Genomic DNA, 25,226 nt, shown 5'->3' with positions numbered 1-25,226 from the left:
TTTGCAATCCACATATTACTTTCTCAGTAGGCATCACCTTTCTTAGTGGTATGACCAATTCAGATTTTTAGTGTCACTTACTTTTAGGACCTCTATGAAAAAAGCACCATTCTAGAAAAAACTAATTTTACCATTTATACTCACATATAAAATCTACCAGTTATATAAACTGACCCAGGAATTTCTTCAGCCTAAAACTATCAAATAATACAGCTTGAAGTTAACAGATCTCAGGCTCCTGTAAAAAAAAACAACCAAACTCCTCCTCCACAAAAACAAAAAATAGCCTAAACACTCTCTAAATTACAGCTCAAATTCAGCAGCACACATCATCAGACATTACCTAAATCAAGTAGATTAAATTAAACCTAAAATTGAGACATGCTTGTACATACATGTGTTAGGGACAAAACAGGCAAACAGTGCAAGGCCCTGTGAGTGCCTCACTTACATCCAGGATGAGCTGCAAGCCCCTCTTGGTCAGGCTGGGGCAAATCCACACAAACACACTCTTGGAAATCCGACGTAAGAGGAGGCTGGGCTGGGCAAGGAGGGAGAGAAGGATTTCCACCATCACCTCAACCCATCCTGGCTCTGAGCTGTCTGCACAGGAGAAACAAACAATGACAGGAAGAGGCATTGGTATATCAGTAAGCAATACAGAATAATTCACCAAGGAGTAAAAATTAAAATTGTCCTTCTAGCTGACTCTTAAAAGTACCACTCAGCAACACAGACCAGAAGGCTGGGAGGGAGAAACCACAGGGAGAAACATGTTTGAAATGGTCTTTTGACCATTGTTTTCCTTTTTCTGCAAAGGCTTACCAGGCAACAAAAGCTACTATTTATTAAATCATTACTTAGATTAGCAGTTCTGCAAGTTACCTGGCACCTACTTGGTCACATTAAAGCAGCTGGTCAGCAAAAGTATATGCATTTTATAGTGTTTGCAGAGAAATCAGAAGTCCCAGCAGCCCATGAAAAGTGATGGCATTTGAAATTTGTCCTTTAGTCCAAAAGTTTGGGAATCCTGCTCTACAACCAACCAAACCACCAAAGAATTACAGTTTTTATTTTCACAGTGCCCTCAAAATTGATTTACACAGATCTCAGGAGAACAAGACCACAGTTGGAGAGGAAATTAAAAGATCAAGCCAAGTTTTTCCCTGGTCAAGTCCCAACCTAGAGGGTCCACAGGCCCTAAACAAGGACCAGCCTCCATCTCCAAACATGCTGTGTTCACACAGAGGACACATTCAGCTTGCTCAGAACTCAAGCTAAGAAGGAAACACGTTTGATGCCTGCTGGGTGCTCAAGCCCACAGCTCTGCCAGGCAGACACCACCGGGTCAGCACCAGCCACTGGCCCACACAGAGCAGTGCCTCAAGGAGAATGAGCTCCCTTGGAGTGCTCACCCAAACAAGGGCAGCTGTGGAGCTCAGCTCTCCGTGCCAGGGCACACAGGAACACAACCCACTGCCAGGGCACACAGAGAGCTGGAGCACAGGACTTAGAATGGAGAGAGAATGAAGAAGGCATTCTCCTGGGGGTAAGTGCATCAAGCCAGAACCAGTGCAGAGTGCAAACTGCCTTGGCAGACCACTAACAATCCCACTCCCTTTCCTTCTGTAGGAAGGACTCACCAGCCTTCTTCTTCTTGGCTGCTTTGCTGAAGGCCTTCTCTGTGCAGTTCAGAAGGTCACTCAGAACCTCCACTGTTTCAGACTGATTCTGTTTGATCACAAGCAGACAGGAAACAGGCTCAGAACTCGCCACTACCAACAACAACAGAAGGAATATGCTCCAAATCTAAGGGCCACTCTAAACAGGTACAAATATACAATCACCTACTGCAACTCTTTTGCAAAAAAGCCCCCATGAAATTAAGTAAAAATTGCTCCAGTCAGCAGCAAATCAAGGGCAAAACCAATGGTCAGGCCAAGCTTTGCCCACTACATGTCTACAGACAGTGTAAGAATCACAGCTTATTAGCTGCCAGTTGCTCATTTTCAGAAGCCAGAGGTTCAGAAAAGCTGGATCTCTGAACACAGAGAAACTCCTCATCTTGGTGTTCAGAAAGCCCAGCTATTGTCAGCCTATGCTATACTAGAGAAGTATTCATCAGAGATGTTACCTTGAAAAGATGAATGGCCATTGAAAGCAGAAGCTGTTGGAAAGCACCAACTTTGGCACTGTCTGATTTGTTTTCCTTTTTCTGCAGATTCTTCACAGACTGAAGTGTTCTGAAGAAAGAAACCTCTCTGAGTTTTCACAATTACAACAGCAAATCATCCCATATGACCAGACTAAAAACATGACCAAAACTACAGTACTGTTTTGTGTACTTAACATTTCATCCCTTGGCATTGGATTCTCTTTTAGCACACAATCTTAACCCAATAATAGTATCTGACTGAATGTGGGTTATAAAAAAACTGCACTTGTGCACAGACTACACTCCTAGTACCACAGCCAAGGCTAGATCTTTATGGGGAATCAAAAAGACTCTCAGAAAAGAGTCATTGAGATGTTTGTACAGGCATTTTTAAGAGAAAAGATGAGCAGACTGTTACAATCATGTTTGGGAGAAGCTCCATAGAAAAAATCACATAGTTAACACATAGAAGGAAGAGGAAGAAAAGAATGGGGTGAAAAGAAACAGAAAGATACTCTGAAAGCCAGTCAGGTGCAGGATACTCAAAGGGAACAAAAACAACTGCCACTGCCTGTGAAATGGCTGTGCTACAACAAGCAGAACACCACGAGGCAAAGAGAACACATCATCTCCTTGTCCTAAAGAGAAAGCAAGACCAGGGCTTTCCCCCTTTCTCCTTTCACCAACCCAGCATCCAGGTTCCCAAGCATCTCACCTCTCCCAGATATCCCTCTGTTCCTTGGTAAAAGGTTTCACAGCTTTGACATGCTCAGTGGAGAGCAGCTTGTTGGCATACTCAACAAGGAGAAAGATCCACAGCTTCCCATCTGCAGTCACACCATGGACATGCTTCTCTCTCAAGGCTGCAGCCTTTGCTGTATCCCCCAAGACAGGCAGGGTGTTTAATGTCTGAAGTAACCTGCAAAGAAAGACACCATGTTATTGTCAGAGGAACCAAATGGCCTGTTCCTGCTTGCCAAAGTAATACCCACCAGCAAAGCACTCTCATCCCACAGCTCTGGTCACTCACTGAAGCCCAGACTGACAGTGCCCAACTTTGAACCCACACATGTAGCCAGGACAGCAGTGTAGAGCTCATTATCTTGGTGGCCCCAAATCACCTGGTGCTCTCAAGGACACTATTAATCTCAGTTGCTTCTCACTCTGTGTCCCACCATGTCCTCTGCTTTCCTTCTACTGAGGTTTGGCAATCATATAAAACATATATTACCAATCTATCTTCCTTAGCACAGGGAGGGCTGTGGAGTCACCAGCTCCTCACACAGAGTGGCCAGAAATCCACCAGCACAACACCAGCACCTCCCTCTTGGGTCCTTCCCCTTCCAGATTGCCACAGAGGCAATGGAAATTCTATGGGAAAAGCAGTATGAGCTCAACTCCACACCTGCCATATCATCTCACATTTACTCATCATCTCATATAACACAATCTTTGAATAATCCATCTCCATAAAAAAAGCCATGTCCTGGTGCTGGAGTCAAAGAAATGCTCCAATAGCAGCCTAGCATCTCAAACTTCTTGCCCCACCACTCACAAGCTTATTTTATCCTCAGGAAAAAAAGAAAAATTTCCAAGCTTAAAGCCTGCAATCAAATCCTTACCCAAAGAAGTAGTTTTCTGTCTCTGTATGATCCCGTTCATTCAGGGGCTCTGATGGAAGGACACCAGCCTCAGCTACCTGGGAATTCTTCTTCTTAGCAACAAAGAAAGCATGGAAGAAGCAAAACCTAGCATAGACAGAAATAGGAACAGAATGAAAACCCAGACTGGCCATAACAAAGCAAAATCAGCCCATGCATGCAAACCAAAGAGCTCCACATTCAAGGAAGGCCAAGCACTGAAAAAAGCACTATTTACAATGAGCACTAATTACAATGAGACTGTTCTCTCAAGATACACAGGGTGAAGAAGAGAAAAAGATGCTCAGGACTTCACAAAAGTGAAGCACCAACACTTAAGGCCACAAAACACAATACTAAGACTGTCAGATATGGGTCATACTCTCCAAGGCACTTTAAGTGACAGATAAATACTTATTAAGACCTGATGTTAAGAATACTATCTTCAAGCAGTTTAGGCAAGCAGGAATGGAAAATTTATTCAAAATAAATGGGACTAATGTGATTTTAAATGCCAACTACTTATCACACAGGTTAGTCCAATCATGCAGAAAGTATGAAAACAAAACCTAGACTCCTAAATTATTTATTAAGGAGCATTTCCACTACTGGATTTGTCCAGTGTCATGGGGACAGCTTATCTGCAATACTGCTGTTGAGCTACAGAGAACTACCCCAAGCACATGTGTCTTTACATCAGTCTCACCTGGCAATGTCCATCACAAGGCTCTCCTCTTTTCTGGTGGCACTTTCAATGATGTTAACCAGTCTGTGCATGATCCACCTTCTCAATCGAGCAATCTTCTGTTGTGCTCTTTGAATAAGAAGGAGAACACAATCAGCAGTTTGAACACTAACCCAACACAAATACACTGCACAATCCACTGCACCAGGAGGTGACTTACAGATCCTTAGAGACTTTACACTGAAACTGGCAAAGTTATGTAGTAACAAAGCAATAGGTACAAAAGAAGAGATATAATCTTCTCAGGTTTGCTTTTTACTATGCAAAAGGTGATCTATTTATCCCACAGAGAGTCTGCAGATGAGCAAAAAGCACTTAAAAGAATTGCAGCAGTCAGTAGAGTGAGGTTTACAGGTGCCAGGTAACCACATAACCTGGCCTGAATGCCACAGTGTCTAACACACAGGTAAAAGAGAGGCACAATTCCTACAAAGACCTGAGAAGCTGTAGTGAAAGAGGAAACCATGGGACATATTCTCCAAAGCAGCTGTCAGGACTAGAAAAAGAAGAGAAAAGGCTCTTTTGGTGATTCAGTCTGCTTTGGGCAGGCTGGCTGGTTCTCAGTATGCTTGCAGAATTTGCAGAATTGAATTTTATCCCAGTGAAAGAGTCAGATTCTGGGGCTAAACTTTCTGAGACAGAGGAAATAAACAATTGTGAACTCGTGGCAAGGGAAGCAGCAGATGCTGAGAGGAAGGTGCAGTACCCCTGTACTCACATGTCTGCGTTTTGCCGGTTCTGTTTCTGCCGGTTACTTGAGAAGTCTAAACAGCAGTCCAGGTCTGGCCTGAGGAACATGTCCTTGAGCCAGCTGATGTATTTGTGCAAGGCCACTGCCTGCAGGTGTTTCACTACCCTGGAAGCACTCAACAGCACTGGCCTGCCTTGATTGGTAAGGGTAGAGAAGCCCATCATCACAGCCAGCTGCCTCTCTGGGTCATCGCAGCCACTGAGAAATGTATCTATGTATCCTTCCATTTCTGCAGCAAACTTAAATCCCTGGGGAGACTGAAAAACATGGTCAAAGAAGCAGGTCAGCAACTTCACACTCAGACTGAATGGCTGTGTAAATAAAAATCACAGAATCACAGAATGGCCTGGGTTGGAAGGGATCTCTCAAGTGAATCAGGTTTATTTACTCCCTTGTTGATTAAAAAAGTGGAATCAGGAAGAAAACTGCCAGTAAATAAAAGACTCCAGCTTTGTCTAGCTCCATCTCCAACAATCACCAGAATCCCGTAAGGATCTACAAGGTAACAGCATTTACTTCTCCAAGCAACCTATGTCAAGAAACAAAACAAACCCCAAAACAGAATCAAATTCAACCAAAGATCTTTTCTATTCTCTCATCATCAACAATATTAGCAGCTTCTTCCATTTAGCCTCATTGTCTTCAGGGATTTCTGACAGGAACCAAATAAAATTTGAAGCACATGGAAGATCACAGCCCAATTTACTGTGCAACAAGCACAAAAAGTAAGAAATAGGAAAACTAAGCCAGTGGATAAATCCTGGAGAAAGCTGGTCCATTTAGGGAGGCACCATGGTATGCAGTATTTGCAGGGCAAACCCACACACCTATGGCTGCTCTGATAACAGAACAAGAAGATCACACAGACCTATCTCTCCCAAGATACAACAACTATTTCTGGGCACATGTGAGGAGGTTTGGGATTGTGTTACCACAAAAAGCCAAGCTAAAAGCCAGTTTTATCAGTACTCCCCTTTTACTTTTCTTCTGTTTATTGCAGGCTTGTGCTGTTTGCTGGCTTCCCAATAGGGAAGAGGAAGAGGAGCTTCAAAATCCAAATCCAAATCCAAAACGTAATTTTTGTGCTAAAACCTCAGATGTGTTTATTAAAACAAGCACTAACAAACAAAAGCACGAGTTGTCTCTTTTTGTCTTTGCTTTCCAATGTCCATGTCACACCCAGCACAATGATAAACAAAAAGGAGCTTCTGGACACACAAAAGCAAAGGGACTGTTAAAGGACAACACATGACACTGTCAATTTGCTGAGGGCTGCCCTTCCTCTGCCTTCCCCCCTCATCAGAGCTTTCCTGGCAGCAGCAATGAAAGCAGGTGAGACAGTGCTGAACACTTTCCACACCCTTAAAACAGGCAATGACAACCAAACAGACTATACTCGCTCCACTGCAACCAATACACTAACCTTGCTTTTAGTAGGAGTTCAATGTCTAAAATGACATAAACTTTTTTAATACAAGATGATTTGAAACTAGAAGTGGGGCAGAGACTTCCTTGTGCTCAAGACACGGCCTTTAGCTGTCCAAAGACCTACCTGAGTTGCTACCACGTGTTCTCCATAGTGCAGCATCACCTTCCCCTTGAGAACCACCTGCAGCTGCTCCAGGGACAGCGAGGGGAGGGCGCTGCCCAGCAATCGGTAGCACATGTGACTGAGGGGGAACAAAGAACATTCCCTCAGGCTAAAGCACAGCACTAAACCCACACACAGGGCTAAGACACAGAGGAAGGGCTGGGGCAGGTACAGGAGCATGCAGGGAGATGAAGTCAAAAGTTCTGGGTCAAGAAACAGAAGGGTAACATGGGAAACAACACACAGTGTGTGTTAAAACAAACCTGACAGGTCCTGATTTCTCCTTCAATAGCCCATTCTCCACAACTTCATTCCAGAACAGTTCAAAGGCACCTTCCTTCAGTGCAACTTGGAGCAAATCAAACACTACACTGGGCAATTTCTTGTCTTCCTTCTCAGACTTGGCAGCACTTTTCAGAAGCTCTACAAGTCTAGAAGAAGAAATAAAATAATGTGAGAGATCTGACGTGAAAGGGAATTGTTGAAGGCCAAATTGATCCTGCTGAAAGACACAGAACATTTCCCAAGAACTGCAGGCTGTGCCCCCTGGGAGAAATGACACAACTATAACTTGGGAATCTGCAGAACAATTGACACCTAACCCTCAGCAGCACCTGCAGTGGCAAATACAAGCAGGAATCAGAATCACAGCCACATTTCTCTCACTCCTAGCCAAGAGGAAAATAATGTTCATTTAAACCTCCTTATTTAAGAACTTACCTGGAAACATTTTCCTTATTTACAACAGTAGATGAGCCAAACAGCTTCTTCAGCTTTTTAGGTTTCAGAACACCAGGGAATTTCTGCATACCCACAAGCAAAAGGTGCAGGTTCTCTGGAGATGTGAAGGCTGAAGAGAGGTCACCTTGCAAGATGTCAAACAGGACCTCCTCAAACACAGTTTCAGGTACCTAGACAGGAACAAGGGTGGGAGCATGTAAGAAATACCTGAGGGCATTTTACTAACTTGCAGTGAAGTAAGCACATTAAAGTATCTGCATTGGAGGACATTTTACTGAAAGCTTGCAGTGTTCTGGAAACTCTAGAAATAGTCTTTATGGTGACACAATGAAAAATAAATAATGGATGTGTCCATGACTGCCAGACAGTCCCAGGTGCTGAACCATGGGGAGCAGGACAGCATGCTGTCATCACACAGCAATTCTGGTCAACTGACTCCAGCTGCAATTGTTCTCCTGCTGTCTGACTGCTCTGCCTGTACAGCCAGGCAACCCAGGGACAAGGAAACTCTCTCTTTTTATTTAACACTGCTAGTCTTCATGTCTACAAATAATATCCAATTTAAACAAGGAAATAAACTCTTCTCTTTTACTACATACTCAGAGCTCTTTACTCCTTATCCCTACATAATTTCATTCCCAACAGCCCAAAATTCAACCTTAGGCCCAGGTTTGCTGCATAAAAAAGGTGGTTTGCTGTTCAGACTTTTCAGCATTCATCTGTTCAAAGGAGCACATGGTCTAACACATAATCCAAGCAAGTTAAATGGGAAATAACAGGCTGTGGAATTGTCCACGATGAAGGCAAACAAAGCTAAATTACAGCACCCTTCCCAGAACACAAGTATCTGCCCACAGGCAATACAGGGACAGCTCCCACAGTTTACACTCTTCCACAGCCCCTATAACTTCCAGCTATGAACAAACTAAAGGAAAATCTGACCCCAAAGCCAAGCCCTCTCTTCCTCTCACCCCACAAGCCCCCAGCCCCACGCTGTGCCTGCACCTCAGAGGTGATGTCAATGAGAGTTTTGCGTGGCAGATCTCTGAGGTGTGTCTGGTGATTTGTCAGCTGCTGCAGAAGCTGGATGCTCTCCAGCAGAGCTTTCCGGTCCTACAAAGGAAAGATCAGCCAAAACCAGAGGACATAAATCAGAAATTCATCTGAAGGCTCAGGTGATAATCCACTCTTTAGATGTTTATGCCTACTTGTAATAAGAAACACAATTTTGTTTCTTGGTTGGTCACTGAGCTTTTTCCAAAATTGTGTTTTCCAGCTGGATATGACAACAGATCCCTTCCTTCCAGGAGAGGTAGGAGCCTCCTGTGCTATTGGACACAGCTCCTACATTCTGCTCAGGAACAGACTTTATAAAGGCACAAAGAGCCCATGGATAGCACAACAGAAATTAACTGAACTTGATGCTTCAAGTGCCACTGCATGGATTACTCAGTGATCCAGCCTTTCCCTGTCATTCTCTTTCCACATCAAAGCCCCAGAAGCAGAACTGACACACCTGACAGCAGTGTTACCTTCACAAGCCGCCCAGACTGGAACAGAGCCATCACTCCAAAAAAGTTCCCAAAAGCTGCATTTCTCACAAGTTTCTGAAAGGGGAAAAAAAAAGAAAATAGCTAAAAATCTACTTTTCTGAGAGTCTTAGAGCTCACATGCAGGTACACAATCAGTGGAGCAAGATGGCAGGAAAATCCAGCCTTGAACACCCCACCATGGGAAGAGAACACACTGAAAAGCAGCCCCCTGCACAATGTTTAAGAACTGTCCTAGAGGACATCTTCATCACACTGACAAATCTCACATAAAACAGGGCCAGATGACAATGTCACCAACTTCCAATTTCTAGAAATATTTGTTATTTCATTATAGTCACTTGCTTTAACATGAACCCCAAAACTACACTATCCACCAAAACTTCAAAGACGAGAGAACAATTAAAGTAGCAGTTGGCAAATGTTGCCATGAGCTCACTTACTTTTTTCACTTTTTCCAGATTGTGTTTTTCTTTTATCTGCTCCAAAATGCTGCACAGTGGAATTTCCTCAAAAGCCTGCAAAACCTGAGGAGAGAGATGGAATAGCTGTTTGCAGTTCTTCCATTTCATGACATTATCTTGGGTTAAGCTAAAACAGAGCTGAAGAGTTGTTCAGCCCAGCAGCAGACGTGCTGCTTTATCAGGCCAGAATAAAGACAACCAGATCAGTAAAGATGTATAGAACAGGAAGCAGGCTGGGAGAGCTGGGGTTGTGCAGCTTGGAGAAGGCTCCAAGGAGAGCTCAGAGTTTCTTCCATTCCTAAAGAGGCTCCAAGAGAGCTACAGAGGGAATCTGGAGTCCCAGAGTGTTAGGACAAGGAGGAATGACTTCACATTGACAGAAGGCCAGTTTAGGTTAGATATTAGGAAGAAATCATTCTCTGTCAGGGCAGTGAGGCTCTGGCACAGGTTGCCCAGAGAAGCTGTGGCTGCCCCATCCCTGGAAATGTTCAAGGCCAGGCTGGATGGGACTTAGAGCAACCTGGTCTAGAGGAAGGGCAGATATCCCACATCACCCAACCAAGACCAAGAGCAAGACAGTTTTAAGAAGCAGTAATAGTACTAAATGCAGAATAATTGAAAACTTGGTCAAAATTTGTAAATCAGTGACAGTTCTTGAAGCAGGACTGAATTCTGTAGTACGAATGCGATATTGGTATATTTCATAACTTTGTAAGTTTCTAAACCTGAATAGCCCCATTTTAAACCACTATGGTTATTGTGAGAGCCTTCCCTCCCATGTGCACAGAAGGGAATCCTCCAGCCTCGCACAGACAGCCAAAGTGACCCCAAGCATGGACAGAGGCTGCCGACGGTTCTGACCCGCGCTGGGGAACACTGACCTGCGCCAAGGCCAAGCTGAAGCCAGGACGGGCGGCCTCGCGGGTGGCTCCCAGCCCCTCCACCAGCCGCTTCAGGGTGTACTTGAGTTCATCATCCTGCAAGAGAGACCGAGCTGGGCGGTGTCCGGGCTGCCCCGAGCGCGGCCCGGCCGCCGGACCCCCGCACCCGGCCCGTGCCCCGTCCGCCCTGCCCAAGCGGGAGCGCAGGGATGAGCCGTGTGAGGAGCCACTGCCCGCCCGCACCCACCGGCCCCCGCCTCACCTTCTTGCCCTCCCGCAGGTGCCGCAGGAGGCTCTCCGTGGCCGCCAGCCGCACCTCCTGCTCCGGCTTAGCGATGTCCCAGAAGAAGTCGAGGAAGGCGCGGCCCTGCCGCAGCACCCCGCGGGGGTCGGTCACCGCCGCGCCGCCGCCCCGCGGCTCCATCTCCTCCCCGAGCTCCATCCCCGCCATGCCGCCACCGCTGCCGCACGTGGGGCCGCCCGCCCGCTCCGCCTCTTCCGGGGCAGCGCGGCCGCCGCGGGACGGGCTCGGCCGCCGTGCGAGCCGCACTCCGCGGTCCCCCCGGTACCTCAGTGCCGCTCCCGTCATGGCCGTGCCTCAGCTCCTCCCGGCCCTTCAGCCCCGTTCCCTCAGCTCCTCCCGGCTCCCCTCAGCGCCTCATGGCCGTTCAGCCCCGCTCCTCTCGGCGCCCCCCAGCCCTTCAGCCCGCTCCCCTCGGCGCCTCCCGGCCCCTCAGACGCCGCTCCCCTCATGGCCGCCCTTCCCACCCCTGTCCCCTCAGACCCCGCTCCCCTCATGGCTTCCTTTCCCACCCCTGTCCCCTCAGACTCCTTTTCTCATGGCTGCCCTTCCCAGCCCTGTCTTTCCCTCATGGCCGCCGTTCCCACCCCTGTCCCCTCAGACCCCGCTCCCCTCATGGCCGCCCTTTCCACCCAGCTCCTTCACCCCCTCATCCCAAAAATTCGGATTGCTTTCCCGGTGTACCACAAGCCAGTCGTGACACACTCGATGGACACATTGATGGGTTATTTCAGAGTTGCGCGAGCCACGGTGCTCCGTGGTGTTCCACGAATCCAGCACGCTCCACCGGGCTTTTCACTCCATTGTTTATACTCAGTTCAGAGTTAGTAACTTTCCAAGTACTGCGCATGTATCGGGATTGATTTGTAATTTACAAGTTGCATAACCTCAGCTAACTTGAAGTTCCCCACATGCTGAGGGGAAGGGTCTTCACAAGGTTTTTAGAATTATAATAAACATAGATCAGCTATGGGATACATGAGCCTTGAGTCTTCTGCTTAAGTTAGCAAAGTATACACAGACGTTCACCAAAATCCGAATTTACTACATCCTTCATGCTCATTATTTCCAGGATGTCCTTGAGTAAGTGAGGCTGGCTGCTGCCTGCCCCACGGCTTGGGTCTCCTCTCTTGCTGAAAGTATGCAAAGATCTTACATTAAAGAACATTACTACTTAAGATAATCTTGACATACTCCACATTTTACCACAGCCCGCTCCTCTCAGCGCCACGTTCCCTCCCTGGCCCCCAGCCCTGCTCCTCCGCAGGACTCATTCCTCCTCCTCTGCACTGCCCCGAGGGCTCCCGGGCTTCCCTCACCCGGTTCGTGTCCCTGGGGGGAGGCTGCGATCCGGGATCCAGGATCCGGGCTGGATCCTGTCCCCGCGGGGCTGGCCCGGGACAGAGGGGCAAAGCCTGTGGGGATCGGCAGCGCAGGGTCACGGACACGAGGCGTGGGCATTGTTGGTTATCCTATGAGAATCCGAGGTGTGGTTTTATTAGAAAACATTAAATTATGGCCTGGCAAAAGGAGACAAACCAGCTGGTACAAATGGTATTTTTTAAGGACACTATGAAGCTCTCGTGTACAGCCCGTTGTCGTAATTTGCAATAAAATCCAGCACTATCCTCCAGCAGCACTGTGGACACTGCGTGTGGCTGCCAGACACGCGCGGGAGTGCAGGGAATGACCTCGGGGCAGGATCCATCCCTGTGATCACTGCGGATGACTGTGACACCTGGAGCAGAATCCATTTCCATGATCCCTGTGATCCCTGCCCGCAGCGACCGCGGGATGCTCGGGGAGCGAGAGCCGCGGGCTGGCCCTGGATCAGCACTGGAGCGTCCAACGCTCAGCGCAGCGCAGCCCGGGGCGATCCCCCACAGACACCGGGCACATCCCAGGCAGATCCGCCGGCAGATCCGGAGCAGATCCCCGGGTAAATCCCGCGCAAATCGCAGAGCAGACACCGAGGGGACCCCCGGGCGGATTCCGTCCCAGAGCCGACGGGAGCGAGCCGCGCCGTGCGCCTCCCGACAGGCAGCAGCGCGGACAGCCCCGGCGGGGCGGGGAGCTGCAGGCAGGCACCGCGCGGGGCAGCCCCGGCCCGCGCGCCGCCGTATATAAGCGTTGCGGGGTCCTCGGGCGCGGTCCTGTCACGCTCGCACGGGGACGAGGCCGCGGCGGCGATGGCGGATTTCGATCCCTACGACGACCGGGCCTACAGCAGCTTCGGCGGCGGCCGCGGGTGAGCGGGGCCGGGGGCGGCGCTCGGGGCTCCCCCCGTAGCTGGGACGGCAACGGGGAGCAGCGGCCCCGGCCGCGCGAGGCGGGGGCGCGGCCGCGGGGCCCGGCCTGCCCCTCTCGGCGGGGATGGCGGGCGGGGGTTGCGGGACGGGGGCGCCGCCTCTGGGAACTGTTTGGGCTCGTTCTGCCCCCCGCCCGCCCTCCCGCGGGGCCGGGGGTGCCCTTCCGCTGGCCCGCTTTGTGCGGCGGGGCGGGGGCTGCGCTCCGGGGGGGTCCCGGCCGTGGCCGCGGGATCCGGGCCCGGGCGGCTCGGGAGGAAGGGGGGTCGCTGTTCCCGCCGTCCAGGAGGCGAGTGCAGGGGGGATTTAGGGAGGTGCTGGGCCGGAGCCAAGGGAGGCCGTGAGGAGCTGTGCGGGGCCGGGATGGGCGGAGGGAACGGCCCCGAAGGGCTGAGCGGGGCCCGAGGCGGCCCCGGGAGCGGGCAGCGCTGCGGTGCCTGCGGCGGGAGGAAATGGGAGCCCTTTGTGGTGTCTCCGCAAAGAGTGGCGCCGGGAGCCTGCGTTATCCGGGGCTCCGGGTGCTGACTGCAAATCCCTGATCCCGAGGAATCGGGCTTGTCTCGTCTCCTTGCTGGAGAGTGTTTAGGGGAGGAGCCACAGAGACAAAACCCGCAATTAGAAGTTTGTGTTAATCAAGCTAGGAAGGTGCAATCAAACAATTGATTTTTTTTGGAGGCTGGTGCTGTTACAAGTTTCTCTGACATAAAACAATAGACATAAATCTGTGGAATAAACTTCTTTGGAAGCAAATTTCCCACGTGTGTTACTGTATAATCTAATCTTCCAGGTTGTATTTCCTGATCAGAAGTGTGTTCGTGTCCTTTTCTGCTCTTAGATAAATAACTTGGTTTCGTTTCAGACTCATTAGGCAGCAGGGAGGAGCTGCTGGAGTTAGAACAGCAGTAAGTTTTTTTTGTCTTTGGAAGGACTCTGACACTTTAAGCTTTTCAAGCTCATTTTCATGCACTGATACCCTTTGTGTCTATTTCAGAGACGTCCCAGAGCAAACAGATGATGTAGCCACTCTCATTTCTGTTATTTTTTTAAATTCTGTAACAAAATAGCCTTGCCAGCAGCCTAAAGTGATACTTGACTCTTTATAAACTCAGATATTGCTGCACACTGTATCTAGTCAGTGTAGGCATAGTCTGTGAAGTAATAAAATGCCAGGTAAAATGTTATTCAGGTTCCTGTAAGAGAACTTAAATTTGCTGTCAGGGATCCTTGCTTGTGAACTGAAGGCATCCTGCTAATCAGCAGATGTGTTTACAGGTAAGAAAATGTACTTATTCTAATTTACCTGCAGTTCTAAACATCAGATACTACTAATATTAGAGTCTAGTGTATACCTCTATCTAATTTATTGTTATCACTAAGTTACTAGTAGCCAACTCACAGTTTGCTCTCTGTGTACATTGTATGAAGTCCTGTAATATATGAAGTGTAGTGCAACCATGACTGTTCTTGAAGGTTCTGATTAAAGACTCCCATGTTAATTTAAAGTGGCTCCTGCTCATTTTAGGACTGTAGGAACAGTGTAACCTCAGCTGAGGTGTAGCAGTTTTTGTGGAAGTTGCATTTTGCACAACCTTTAATGTACACAGTGAGTGAGCACAGGATTTCAGTGTGACAGATGGGAAATCTGTGCCCAACAGGTTCTGACATATGGGAGTTATCTCCCTCTTTCTCATCATCATCACAATAATGGTGGAACAGCATCAAGATGTGACTGGTGTGATGAGATGGGATTTGCTGCACCTGAGGTGTTCAGTGATGCACTGACTAAAAGCTGAATCATAACATTAGGGGATATTGTGAAATCACTTGAAAAAGTCACTTTATTCCTAGTGAAGAGTGTGATGCTGACATAAATGACAAAAGGCTTACTAGAAGCTTTTTAGAAAGTGTTTTGGAGCCCAGAATTTGACAGGAAAACCTGTAGGTAAGTAAACCAAGGCTTAGTTGAAACTGAAACTGTCTGTAGAGCTTCTCAGAGTTGAAAGAAGGGGAGTGTTTATCACTCCTAACTCACTGCTAGGCTGTTTGTTTAGGTGTGGCTGGAAGTGCTGGGCTCCCTACTAAAGGTTGAGATTCACCTGCTGGAGTTCTGCACAGGTCCTTGTGCTTCTGGCAGCTTGCATCCTCTGTCTTACCCATCTAGGATTCAAAGATTACTCCTCATTTTTAGGCTGGGGTAAGCAATTTGCTGAATACATCTGATATTACTCCAGACTTGTCCTGGGCTGCTGGAATAAATTGGGTTTGAATTTGGTGTAGTGGTCCCTGGGGGTTGGCACTGTCACCCTGCTGATCCTGGTGCTGCCCTGAGAGCTCAGATGTCAAACCCAGGGCAGGCCTTTGTCTGTGTGCTGTGCAAAAGGCAAATCTTGAGCTTTGATCTCTAGGGATACTGACTTTCAAAACAGCCTTCATTTTGAACTTGTGACAGATCTTTTCTGGAGACCTAACTCAACTTTGCATAAGAGTAGCTTTAAAATGGGAGTTGAGTTGTTTTCTATCCAGTATAGCCAAAGTCATTAACTCAGCCCACCAAAGTTTAATTATTTAAGTGTTGTTAGAAGCAAGCTTTCCTCTTCAGCTTTGCTTTTCTGACAAGGAAATCAAGTCATGTCTTTCAGATTCTCACAGTAAGATGACATAATAATTATTATTATCTAATTGTGTCTAAGCAGAAGTTTAGAGAAGTGCAGATATTCATTCAGAAATCTGGTTTGCCTAGTTCAGATGTGTTTTCAATTATTTTTTTACTTTTGTCCTACTTTGTTGCAAATGAGAGAATCTTCTTCCAATCTCATTGTTTGGTTACTGAAGTCAGCCCTTTTATTTCACTGTTTCAGTGATGGAAAAAATGTAGGGAATTACAGAAACAGTTTCTTTTTCTGTTGCTGTACCTGAGTTCCATAAGAAACTTGGTTTGCAACTCAGTTATTGACCTTCAAATGGAAACTAAATACTAAAGGTATAGTTATATATTTGATAACCAAAGCCTTAATATCAAATTGGAGAAGAATATTTAATTTTCTGGCTTTAAAATCAGTCTGGATTGCACAATAGGGCATGGATTTCCACACATGCAGCCCATGGGAGAAAGGAGGTTTGTCTGTAGCACAGAAAATCCTTTTGGGGATTGAGAGTGTGGTTTTTTAGAGGTGGCTCAAATGGAGCTGATGGAAGTGGTAGCTCCAGCCCTTGTTCCCCTTCTCATTCCAAAGGGCTCTTTGCAGTCCTGACCACCTTGTTGGCCACAGACTCAACTCCAGGCTGGGTTTTTGGGTGACTGGCAGCTCAGGGAGTGTCCTGAGCATCTGTGCAAGGAGAGAATGCTCCTTTGGAACTCAATTCTGATGTTCCTGGAGGACACAAACATTAAGATTTTCTTTTTTGTATGCAAGTTAAATGTGTGGTATGTTAATAGATGTTCCTAATGCTGTAAGTGATAAATGAGGACAAAGGCATGGAACTGATTTTATGTATTTTGGGATTATTTAGAGCAGCAATTCAGCTTTCTTGGAGTTCCTCCTTAAAACTCAACCTTCTGACTAAAGTAATTCCAAACTATTACAGCTTTAGTTCTCCAGAATGTTTTTGACTTGTTAATGAGACAAAGGCAGATGAGGAATATTGTCAAAAATGCTAAAATGCAAACCTGGGTGGACGCTAATTAAAGATATGTAGATTGTGGTTCAAGTAGATTTAGCAGCTTGTTGATAGTGTTGGTGACAAATGATTCTTGCATGGAGCTGCTAAATAAGGCACAAATGACGGGCTCACCTAGAGAGCTAAGGAATCTTATTCAAGCTTAATGTATTATCTGATTCATTAGTAGTAAAATATTTATTCTTGAATCAAAAAAATACTGTCCAGGACATACTTGCCCAATGGATTTTTTTGACTGCATGTAACCAGTAGAATAAAAGGAAATTATAAAATTATTTGACCTTCTGGATTTTAGGAAGGACTCTGCAGCTATTTAATTGGTCCATGTCAGATTGGCAAATCCTGCTTTGGTACAGGTTGGGTTGCACCGTGGTTTTAAATGCACAGGGAGCCTCAGGGAAAGGGAACAGACACAAGCAAAGCCCAGTAGAACAAAGGTGATAAAGGGAGGATGGACAGAGTAGTAAGCAGATATTTCAGGTAGAGGTCAGAGGTTGCTTATGTGGGACAAATGGTGTTGGAACCAGTGGCATCCTATAGTTTACAAGTCTAGGAGCTTTGACTTCAGGTTGCCCTGTATGTACCTTGCTCTCTGTACAGAAATTCCAAGTTGGCTTTGGAAGATTGGGCTCTGCAGGAAGTTCACACAGATGTGTTACATTAGTAAAGAATTTAGCTGGTACAGTTTAGTTCCTCAGCACACAGTGCCAAGAGTTTCACTGGTACTGAGGGACAGGACAGGACAGGACCACCCAGATTACCTCTGTAATTCACAAGAGAAAAGCAGTAAGCATCCAGAGAGCACGTGATTTTTTCCTGCCTCAGAATCCCTTGTTCAACCAAATTTATTTTGTGTTCAGTTCAAAGCATTCCAATCCAGATATCCAACAGTTATGGCCACAGCTTCAGAATTAGGGAAGGTGTTTCTCTTCAGTTAAATGTTGCTGAGATAATTTGGGTTATTGTGGAGTGGGTGTTGGTAATAGATTTTTAGTTAAAAGCATTGGATACAGCTTAATTTCCAGAGAAGCTGACAAACCTGTGCCATACATTTCTTCATTGCCATAAGTTATTCTTAAAATTGATTCCAAGAAGGGGTTTTTTAGAGGTAATGTTTTTGAGCAGGGGACGTTAGAGGTAACCTTAGGTTGCTTTCCTTAATGAATTGTGGGTTAAGAAGTTCATTCATCACTTCATTAATGAATTCACTGGTAATGTATTCATTTCCCACTGCAGTACTGCATCAGGTAATACTGGAAAGGAGTTGAGCAGCACTTCAGGTGGCAGCTACAGGCAGAAGGAGAGAAAAACTGAGCAGAGCTGTGGGAAAATGGCCTTGCAGCTGAACCCAGCAGCTGGGCAGGGCCCCAAAGAGCAGCTGTGCTGTGCAGCTCCAGAGACACCGTGTGCTTTTCCCAACAGGTCTCGTGGAGGTGGCCTTGGTTCCCGCAGAAATAAAGAGCTGCCAACAGAGCCCCCCTTCACAGCCTATGTGGGAAATCTGCCCTTCAACACTGTCCAGGGAGACATAGATGCCATTTTCAAGGATCTCAGCATAAGGAGCGTACGACTAGTCAGAGACAAGGAAACAGACAAATTTAAAGGTGAGTGTTCAGAGTCAGAGCTCTTTGGTGCTAGATGAAAAATTAGTAGGAAAGAAAGTCACTTTAAAAGGGAATTTCAGTCTAAAACAGTTTTCTGCTTTTATGTTGACTTATGCAGGTTTTTTTATTCACTGATATGTGTAAGTGTATCATTTGAATGAGAGTCACTGTTTCATCAGCCTGAGATACAGAGTAACCTGAGGGAGGAGTCAATATTTGCCCTGACATAACAGAACTTTCTCAAACCTTGTCTGGTATGAATTCTACCAGAGCTGACCCACTTAAATCCTATGACCTCAAGTACTGAGTTATTCCTTTACATCAGAAGATTCTCATTGCTCCTGCTCTTGTCCTTTTTTAGTAGATGGGGAGAAAAGGCAAGTAGATAACCCATTCAGGCAGTTGTTTTAGAGGATGGAAATTCAACTATGCTATGGGAATTGTTTGGAGAAAATGGACTATGTTTGTAAGTTACTTTAAGGGATGGAAGAGGCTTACCTTGGATAACAGAGTGCCTTTGAAAAGGAGTTAATCCACTAAATGATGTGATGACAAAATCACACTGCTGACAACATAGGTATTCCAATTTCTTGTTTAAAAACTCTAAGAATGAAGTGTCAATATTCAACTGAATAGCTGTCTGAAGGCATAGATCAGAACTAATCTATAATGAGAACTCTGTGAAAAAGGGAATTAGGCTCTTGGCATTCACAGAGTGCCCAGAGGTCTCTTTCAGGATTTGCCCCATCATTTACAGGTGCAGGTAAATGTGTTCATTGTTGATGATGATTGGTTTCTAAGCCTTGTGCTCTTGTTTGTGCACATCACAACTCATGTTTACAAGAGAAGGAAGCTATTAGCAGGCATGCAGGAGGAGTAGCCTCTTACAAAGACCTTTTAAAGTGCTGTTAACTTGAGATTTGTTTCTTCCAGGATTTTGTTACGTAGAGTTCGATGAGGTGGAGTCACTCAAGGAAGCTCTTACATACGATGGTGCAGTAAGTACACTTGCAATTAATTTGTGAAATCAAAGACAAGCAGAAGTCTCTCACTCTTTGGCAGCCCTTTGATACATGCTGAACAGATTCTCCCCTTGATTTAACAGCTTTTGGGTGACCGGTCACTCCGAGTGGACATAGCAGAAGGCAGGAAACAGGATAAAGGTGGCTTTGGCTTCAGAAAAGGTGGCGGGCCTGATGACAGAGGTGACTTCCATTTTTCTAAGTAGCTTCTTAAATATGATGGTTGTAGTTATGGCTTGTGGTGCTGACTAATGCTGAGACAAGGCATGCAAGTGAACATGAAGATGATATTGAACGGTGAAGTTTTGTATGTAAATCTGTATGTGTTTCTAACTAGCTGCTGCTGCTGCTCCTGAGGTGTCTGAAATTTAGCTGTGCTTTGTGTCCAAAGGCTGGATGTGTTGTCACTCCTAACCCAGGAAGTGAGACCAATACCCCTCCTAATGTGTTGTGTCTTGCAGAGGACAATCATAAGCCCAACAGTCTGATCTGCTACTATTTTATGATGATGTATGAAAAGTGAGTAAGCACATGTAGACAAGTGCTAATTTTTGGAGTATGTCTCTTGTTCCAGCATAAAAACATTCTTGCCTGTAGTTGAAGGTTGGTTGAACCAGACTCACCTGAGGTTTCCATTGAATGTGCACTAAAGAAACTTTTCTGGCCACTCATTCTTGGTGGCTGTTTGTTCCTGTGCAATGGAACTTGGTTGTACCAAAAGAGAAGGATTTTCCAGCAGCATAACTTTGAATATTGAAGGACTGAAACATTGGTTTGGTGTTCCCTTGCTCAGTCTTTCCCACAGCTTCAGACTTGAACACAATTGTGGCTTTTTTCCTAGGAATGGGAGGAGGTTCCAGAGAATCCAGAGGAGGTGGATGGGAGTCCAGAGATGACTTCAATTCTGGTATCAGTATTAACACTTATACAGAAAGGAAGCCTAAAAGGCACTGAAATGTTTTCATTTTCATTTGTCACCATTACTGGTTTGATTGACTCTACTGTATGTACCAACTTTGAACATCCTGCAGCTGTGATGAGATTCCTCATGGGGAATCTTCTGTTGCCTTGAGAGCAAATAGAATAATGTCTCAATAGAAAATTCTATGAAACAGCCATAAATGACAGAATTCTTGTCCAGGTGTAGCCTATGGGTGACTGTTTTAAGCATTTCTCAAGCATACAACTAAGTAAATTTCTGAATAGTAGCAGAAACAGACAGATCATGTAGGAAGGCTGATATTCTGCCAGAGCAGAGGCTTTCATCTTCTCAAGGAGATGTGATGTCATTATATGTGTGTCCCTGAAGTAACTGACTTCTCCAAAGTCAGATTAGTGTTCCAAAGCACTTCTAAATGCAAAATGTTCCTGAACTTCTGGACCTGTTTGGTAATGCAGCTGCAGCAAGTGACTGAGCTTGCTGAGTGGAGGTAGTGACAGAGCCACTGGGTTTGCTCTTAACTTCCAGTCAGTTCCAGCTATTAGAATGCAGGGTGGCATTACACAATTGCTTTTGTCCTCTGAACTCATGGGTTTGGTCCATTTTCTGATGGAGAGATGTTGGCAAGTACAACTTTGCAATGTCTGGTCTCTGCGTGAGTGGAATGAAGGATGCAGGAGAAGCAAAGTGTGCCCTTGTCCCCAGCATGGAGGAGCATGGTGCTGGAGAGAGGAGCTTGCTGCAGTGCTCTGCTTAACCTGCCTTTGGAGCTAAGCATTCTGTGTCACAGCTTCATACCTTCCTTGGCAGCTTCTCCAAATGTGGATGCATTTCAGCCTGTTCAATGCTGGATGAGTGATTCCTGAGCCAAAAGTTTAGCATTTCAGTTTTAGCTGCTACAAAAGCTTTTCTTCTCAGGTTGTACAGCCTTGCTCTAGATCAAGTCTTTAAAGATGGCTTGTTTGGCACTGAAGTAAGTAAGGGACAGCTCTGCAACTCTTTCCTTTCCACTTCAGTATTTGGCAATCTCATTTGGGAACCAAACAACTTTCTCTTCCAGGCAGCTTCTGAAAATCTGAGTATATTCTGTATGCTGATAGCCTGAAGTATCCTCCTCCCACTGAAATGCAGGCAGTGGGGGCTTGGACAGATACTCAAGGGTAATAATCACTGGTACAGACTGGAACTCTGGTCAGTGATAGATAGTTCTTGATTTACTTCTTTTTTGTGATACATAAACTGAAGAAATGCAGTCAGTTTAAAGTCTTGATTTTTATTTTAAATTATATTTTATTTTTTCCCCAGCCCTTTAATTAATTTAGTAAATGCCTGGCCAGTTTATAGTACAGCTAAGCAGCTCTGGGGTTTTACTCTGTTTTATAGGTGTATTTCACTACTCCTCAGCTATTTTCCCATTTGATCCTGTGGATTTCATGCTAAGGCTGTAGCCAGTGTGATGATCTGGCTATGGAAGTACTCAGTACTGTCTGAGTACTACTCTGTAGTGCTGTCTCTCAACTCATCTAATGATGTTAAACTCAAATTGCAGCCAAGGTTCATATTTTAAACTCACTTGACCCACTCTCCAGCACCCCAGTAAGCCTCTAAGTGGATAAAGCACTTTCTGAACTTGATATAGTATCCTTGGTTTCAAATGGAACAGCTCCTCCAGAAGGTGCTAGAGCTCTGTGAAACAATCTGTCTGCAGACAAAGGCTCTCAGTGCACCACCTTGGACTGACAGCGGTGACTAGCATGGCTTTCCAGTCATCCAGATAAATCTAGATTGAATACATTGCAAAAGATGCTCTTTAAATTCACTGTGTTCCATCTTCAGGATTCAAGGATGATGACTTCCTGGGAGGCCGGGGTAGAGGAACCCGCCCCGGAGACCGGCGGCCACCGGGTGCCTCCATGGGGAGCGGTGGCACCGGTCGCTTCAGAGATGGGCCTCCCCTTCGTGGCTCTTCCATGGACTTCAGAGAGCCAACAGAAGGTAAACTCCTGCTGTGTGTGCCTTGCTCTTCCTCCACAAAGGAGACACACTCCTGGTTTTGCTGTCAGTTGAAGCTCCTGCCCAGCCAGGCAGATCTCACAGGTGGAATGTTTTCCCTTTCAGAGGAGCGAGCGCAGCGGCCCCGGCTCCAGCTCAAACCTCGAACAGTCGATACTCCCCTCAATCAAGTAGCCAATCCAAACTCTGCCATCTTCGGAGGAGCCAAGCCCCGGGAGGAAGTAGTAAAAGAACACGACTGAGTTTGGGGTTGAGAGGGAATGGGGAGGCGGGAGAAAAAGCAAGACAGTACAGAGTGACTAGCTCTGCTGGAATGTCAACCCTGCAGTTTACCATTCCTGCCATCTGGTATTTGTCCTCTTTGAAACCGAAAACACAGAGCTTGTGAATGCATGTCAGCTGTTAACAAGTGGTTTTTAGTACGTTCTTGGCTTTGCTGTATCTAGTGCCTGCTTTGTGCTGAGTTTCCCTCTTCTGTTTCCTTCCAAGCAGCACAGTTGCCAGTAGATAAGGCAGTGTGGCTGCTTCCACAGGTGTGGAGGTCTCTGGACAAAGGTGCTGCTTCACTTCTTCCTTTCTGGGTTTGTTTTACTTTAGAAGCACAGGTTAGACTTAGTTATTTCCCTGTATTGTTTCCTTTTACTTCCTCAGTGTTCCTCTTCTGACTTGCATGTCTCGTTCTGTATTGCTGTGGCTCTGAAGAGGAAAACTGAAGAGTCCAGATGAGTTGAACAGAAATTTACAGTTCTAACCAAGTAGTGAAATACCATTTCTGACAATTGGTGATAGTCACTGTTCACAGCAGAGCCCCTTATGAAGCTAAGGGGGGCAGCTGCCCTTTCACATGGGTTGCCAGGAAGGATCAATTTAATGGATGCCTTGCCTGGCAAGCCTGGTGAAGAGCTGGTGGAATCAGTATGGATAAAGCCTCTGCCAGCAGCCTCTTCCTGCTGGCTCCTGACTTCCAAATGGTATGATGCTACTACAACTCTGAGCTCAAGGTTAGTGCTGCAAAGCCATGCCTGTTTGAGCACAACTGCTCACTGGCTCTTTCTGCTTACTTTTTTGGGTTTTACATGTTTGGTAAATTTTTAAATGAAGTTTCTACAAATAAAATTGACTTTTTTATTTTTGTTGAAGGAGTGTATACTTTGCCATGCAGTATTTGATCGTCACTATCCCCTGTATTTCTTTGCCCAGTGGGGTCCAGTTTTAGCACCTCAGCTTTCAGAATACCTTGAAAATGGGCAGATTAGAAATCTTTCTGCTATAGATTCTCATGTAGAAGTTTGGGTAAAAAGCATCTCTTGTTACTACACCTCTCTTCCCTTGAAATGTTTTCTTGTCAGTGTTGTGTGGGAGGAGGGAGGGGAGGCTGAAGCAAAAGGAGAGATCATTAATTTTGAAAACCAAAACCTGGTTCTACCACACTGAAGTTTGGACATGTCCAGTGTATGGGAAAAGCTTGGGCCCCCATTGCCAGTGCTGAGAGCCTTCAGAGAAACCAGCCAGCACCCCAGAGTACTTACAAGAGGAGGTTGGAAGCACGGCTGCCCCACTACCAGCACCACTGCTAGTGATGAATTTCTTCCCTAAGGTTCCCATTGTAAGTCAGAGTCCCAGCAATTTACAGAACTACTCTTTCCTTCTTTCTGCCTTTCACTTAATCTGCTTCTGAGATAAGAACCATTTGTCTAACACTAATACTTAATTTAAGACAGACATGCATTTGTGTGGTTGTATTCCAAACCAATAATTGATCTATTTACATCTTCAATGTGGAAAAGATTTTAAGAACAAATTCCCATATAAAAAACTCACTTCTAGTCAAGACAGTTGACTTTTAATTGTAAAAACAAAGGAAAAAAAAAAAAGAATTCCAAACACTTAGCACATTCTGCTTCATAACAAAATAAATTTATGGATATGGTATTTTGTGAATGATCTTTTAAATAAAAGAAAACATTAAGTAATATTTAACATTGGTCTTTATTTGAGTCTACTCTACCATGTTTTTCCCCCCCTGAGTTTTCAAATATTGTGTTAATTTGTCCCATTCTGATACAAAATAAGGGGGGGAAGAGGAAAAGATAAAGGGGAGGAATCTAATCTAAAGAGTGCTGGAACAGTGAAGTAAAAATTAATCATGGGTGGAAATGAGCCCAGCTTGTTTGTCCTGTGACTTCAGTGTCACTTGAGTGCATTGCTAAGGCTGCCAGGTGGGATTTGGAGTTGCTGCAGTGTGCAGGTGGTGCAGCTGATCAGGGGAGTGCTGCTGCCCTGTGGCCAGCGCCAGGCAGGCTGTGTCCTTCCAGTGTGAGGGCTGAGACAGTAAAGGATCAGTGCTGCTGTTCTGCCAACTTCCTCCAGCCTTTTCCAGCTGCCCCATTCCCCAGGAGCCGTCCTGGTTAGGGAGGCTGCTGCCCTGGGCTGTGGCCGTGCTTTCATGCACTGCAGGGGGAGCTGAAAGAGGCAGAGCCGTGTTTTTATTGAGGAAATGAGCTCTGACCTCCCTGCTGGTTTTACTGCTTTCCATGGCCTCAAAGGGTGGGAAGTGTTCCTGCTTCCAGCCACTCTGTCCATCCTCTCTTTAGAGCTGCTCTCAGCACAGCTTGAGCAGAATCCCAGTCCTGAGCTGGAGCTGGGTGTGGCAGCCCTGGCTGTCCTGCCTGTCACCCTCAGCAGTGTGGAAGAGTAGGGCTGGCTGAGAGCTGCTCCCTGCTTACCCACAGCTGCTCTGTCAAGCTGGTGCTGCTGGAAGCAGGGATTTCATCACTGCATGGAGAAAAGGATCCCTGATGAGTGAGAGAGGTGGCAAATGGGTCATCTTAGTTCTAGATGGCT

The 25,226-nt window shown here is 46.1% G+C and overlaps 2 protein-coding genes across 3 annotated transcripts in view; one reads left to right on the top strand and one right to left on the bottom strand.

The window, feature by feature from the left end:
* Positions 1–10,969, bottom strand: part of MYBBP1A (MYB binding protein 1a) — a 49,859-nt gene extending 38,890 nt beyond the window's left edge. The window contains exons 1-15 of the mRNA XM_063173808.1: positions 10,781–10,969; positions 10,519–10,614; positions 9,617–9,700; positions 9,156–9,230; positions 8,629–8,736; positions 7,603–7,793; positions 7,146–7,313; positions 6,844–6,961; positions 5,259–5,548; positions 4,502–4,609; positions 3,778–3,903; positions 2,871–3,074; positions 2,135–2,243; positions 1,644–1,731; positions 452–603 (exon numbers count right to left, since the gene is read on the bottom strand). Coding sequence (XP_063029878.1) covers positions 452–603; positions 1,644–1,731; positions 2,135–2,243; positions 2,871–3,074; positions 3,778–3,903; positions 4,502–4,609; positions 5,259–5,548; positions 6,844–6,961; positions 7,146–7,313; positions 7,603–7,793; positions 8,629–8,736; positions 9,156–9,230; positions 9,617–9,700; positions 10,519–10,614; positions 10,781–10,969 — 2,106 coding nt within the window. The remainder of the gene's footprint in view (positions 1–451; positions 604–1,643; positions 1,732–2,134; positions 2,244–2,870; positions 3,075–3,777; positions 3,904–4,501; positions 4,610–5,258; positions 5,549–6,843; positions 6,962–7,145; positions 7,314–7,602; positions 7,794–8,628; positions 8,737–9,155; positions 9,231–9,616; positions 9,701–10,518; positions 10,615–10,780) is intronic.
* A 1,984-nt stretch (positions 10,970–12,953) lies between these two features.
* On the top strand, positions 12,954–24,357 carry EIF4H (eukaryotic translation initiation factor 4H). 2 transcript variants are annotated; one of them, XM_063173998.1, is made up of 7 exons: positions 12,954–13,067; positions 18,226–18,407; positions 19,341–19,405; positions 19,513–19,612; positions 20,271–20,336; positions 22,206–22,364; positions 22,488–24,357. In XM_063173998.1, the coding sequence occupies exons 1-7, from the start codon at positions 13,009–13,011 to the stop codon at positions 22,622–22,624; spliced, it is 768 nt and encodes a 255-aa protein (XP_063030068.1). In that variant the 5' UTR covers positions 12,954–13,008; the 3' UTR covers positions 22,625–24,357. The 2 variants fall into 2 exon arrangements, with proteins under 2 accessions (XP_063030068.1, XP_063030069.1); XM_063173999.1 differs by lacking the exon at positions 20,271–20,336.
* Positions 24,358–25,226: the final 869 nt, after the last annotated feature.

Source organism: Melospiza melodia, chromosome 21, assembly GCF_035770615.1.
Source record: "Melospiza melodia melodia isolate bMelMel2 chromosome 21, bMelMel2.pri, whole genome shotgun sequence".
NCBI lineage: Eukaryota > Metazoa > Chordata > Aves > Passeriformes > Passerellidae > Melospiza > Melospiza melodia.
The sequence above is the reverse complement of the archived record's forward strand: the minus strand, read 5'-3'. Positions and strand labels throughout refer to the sequence as shown.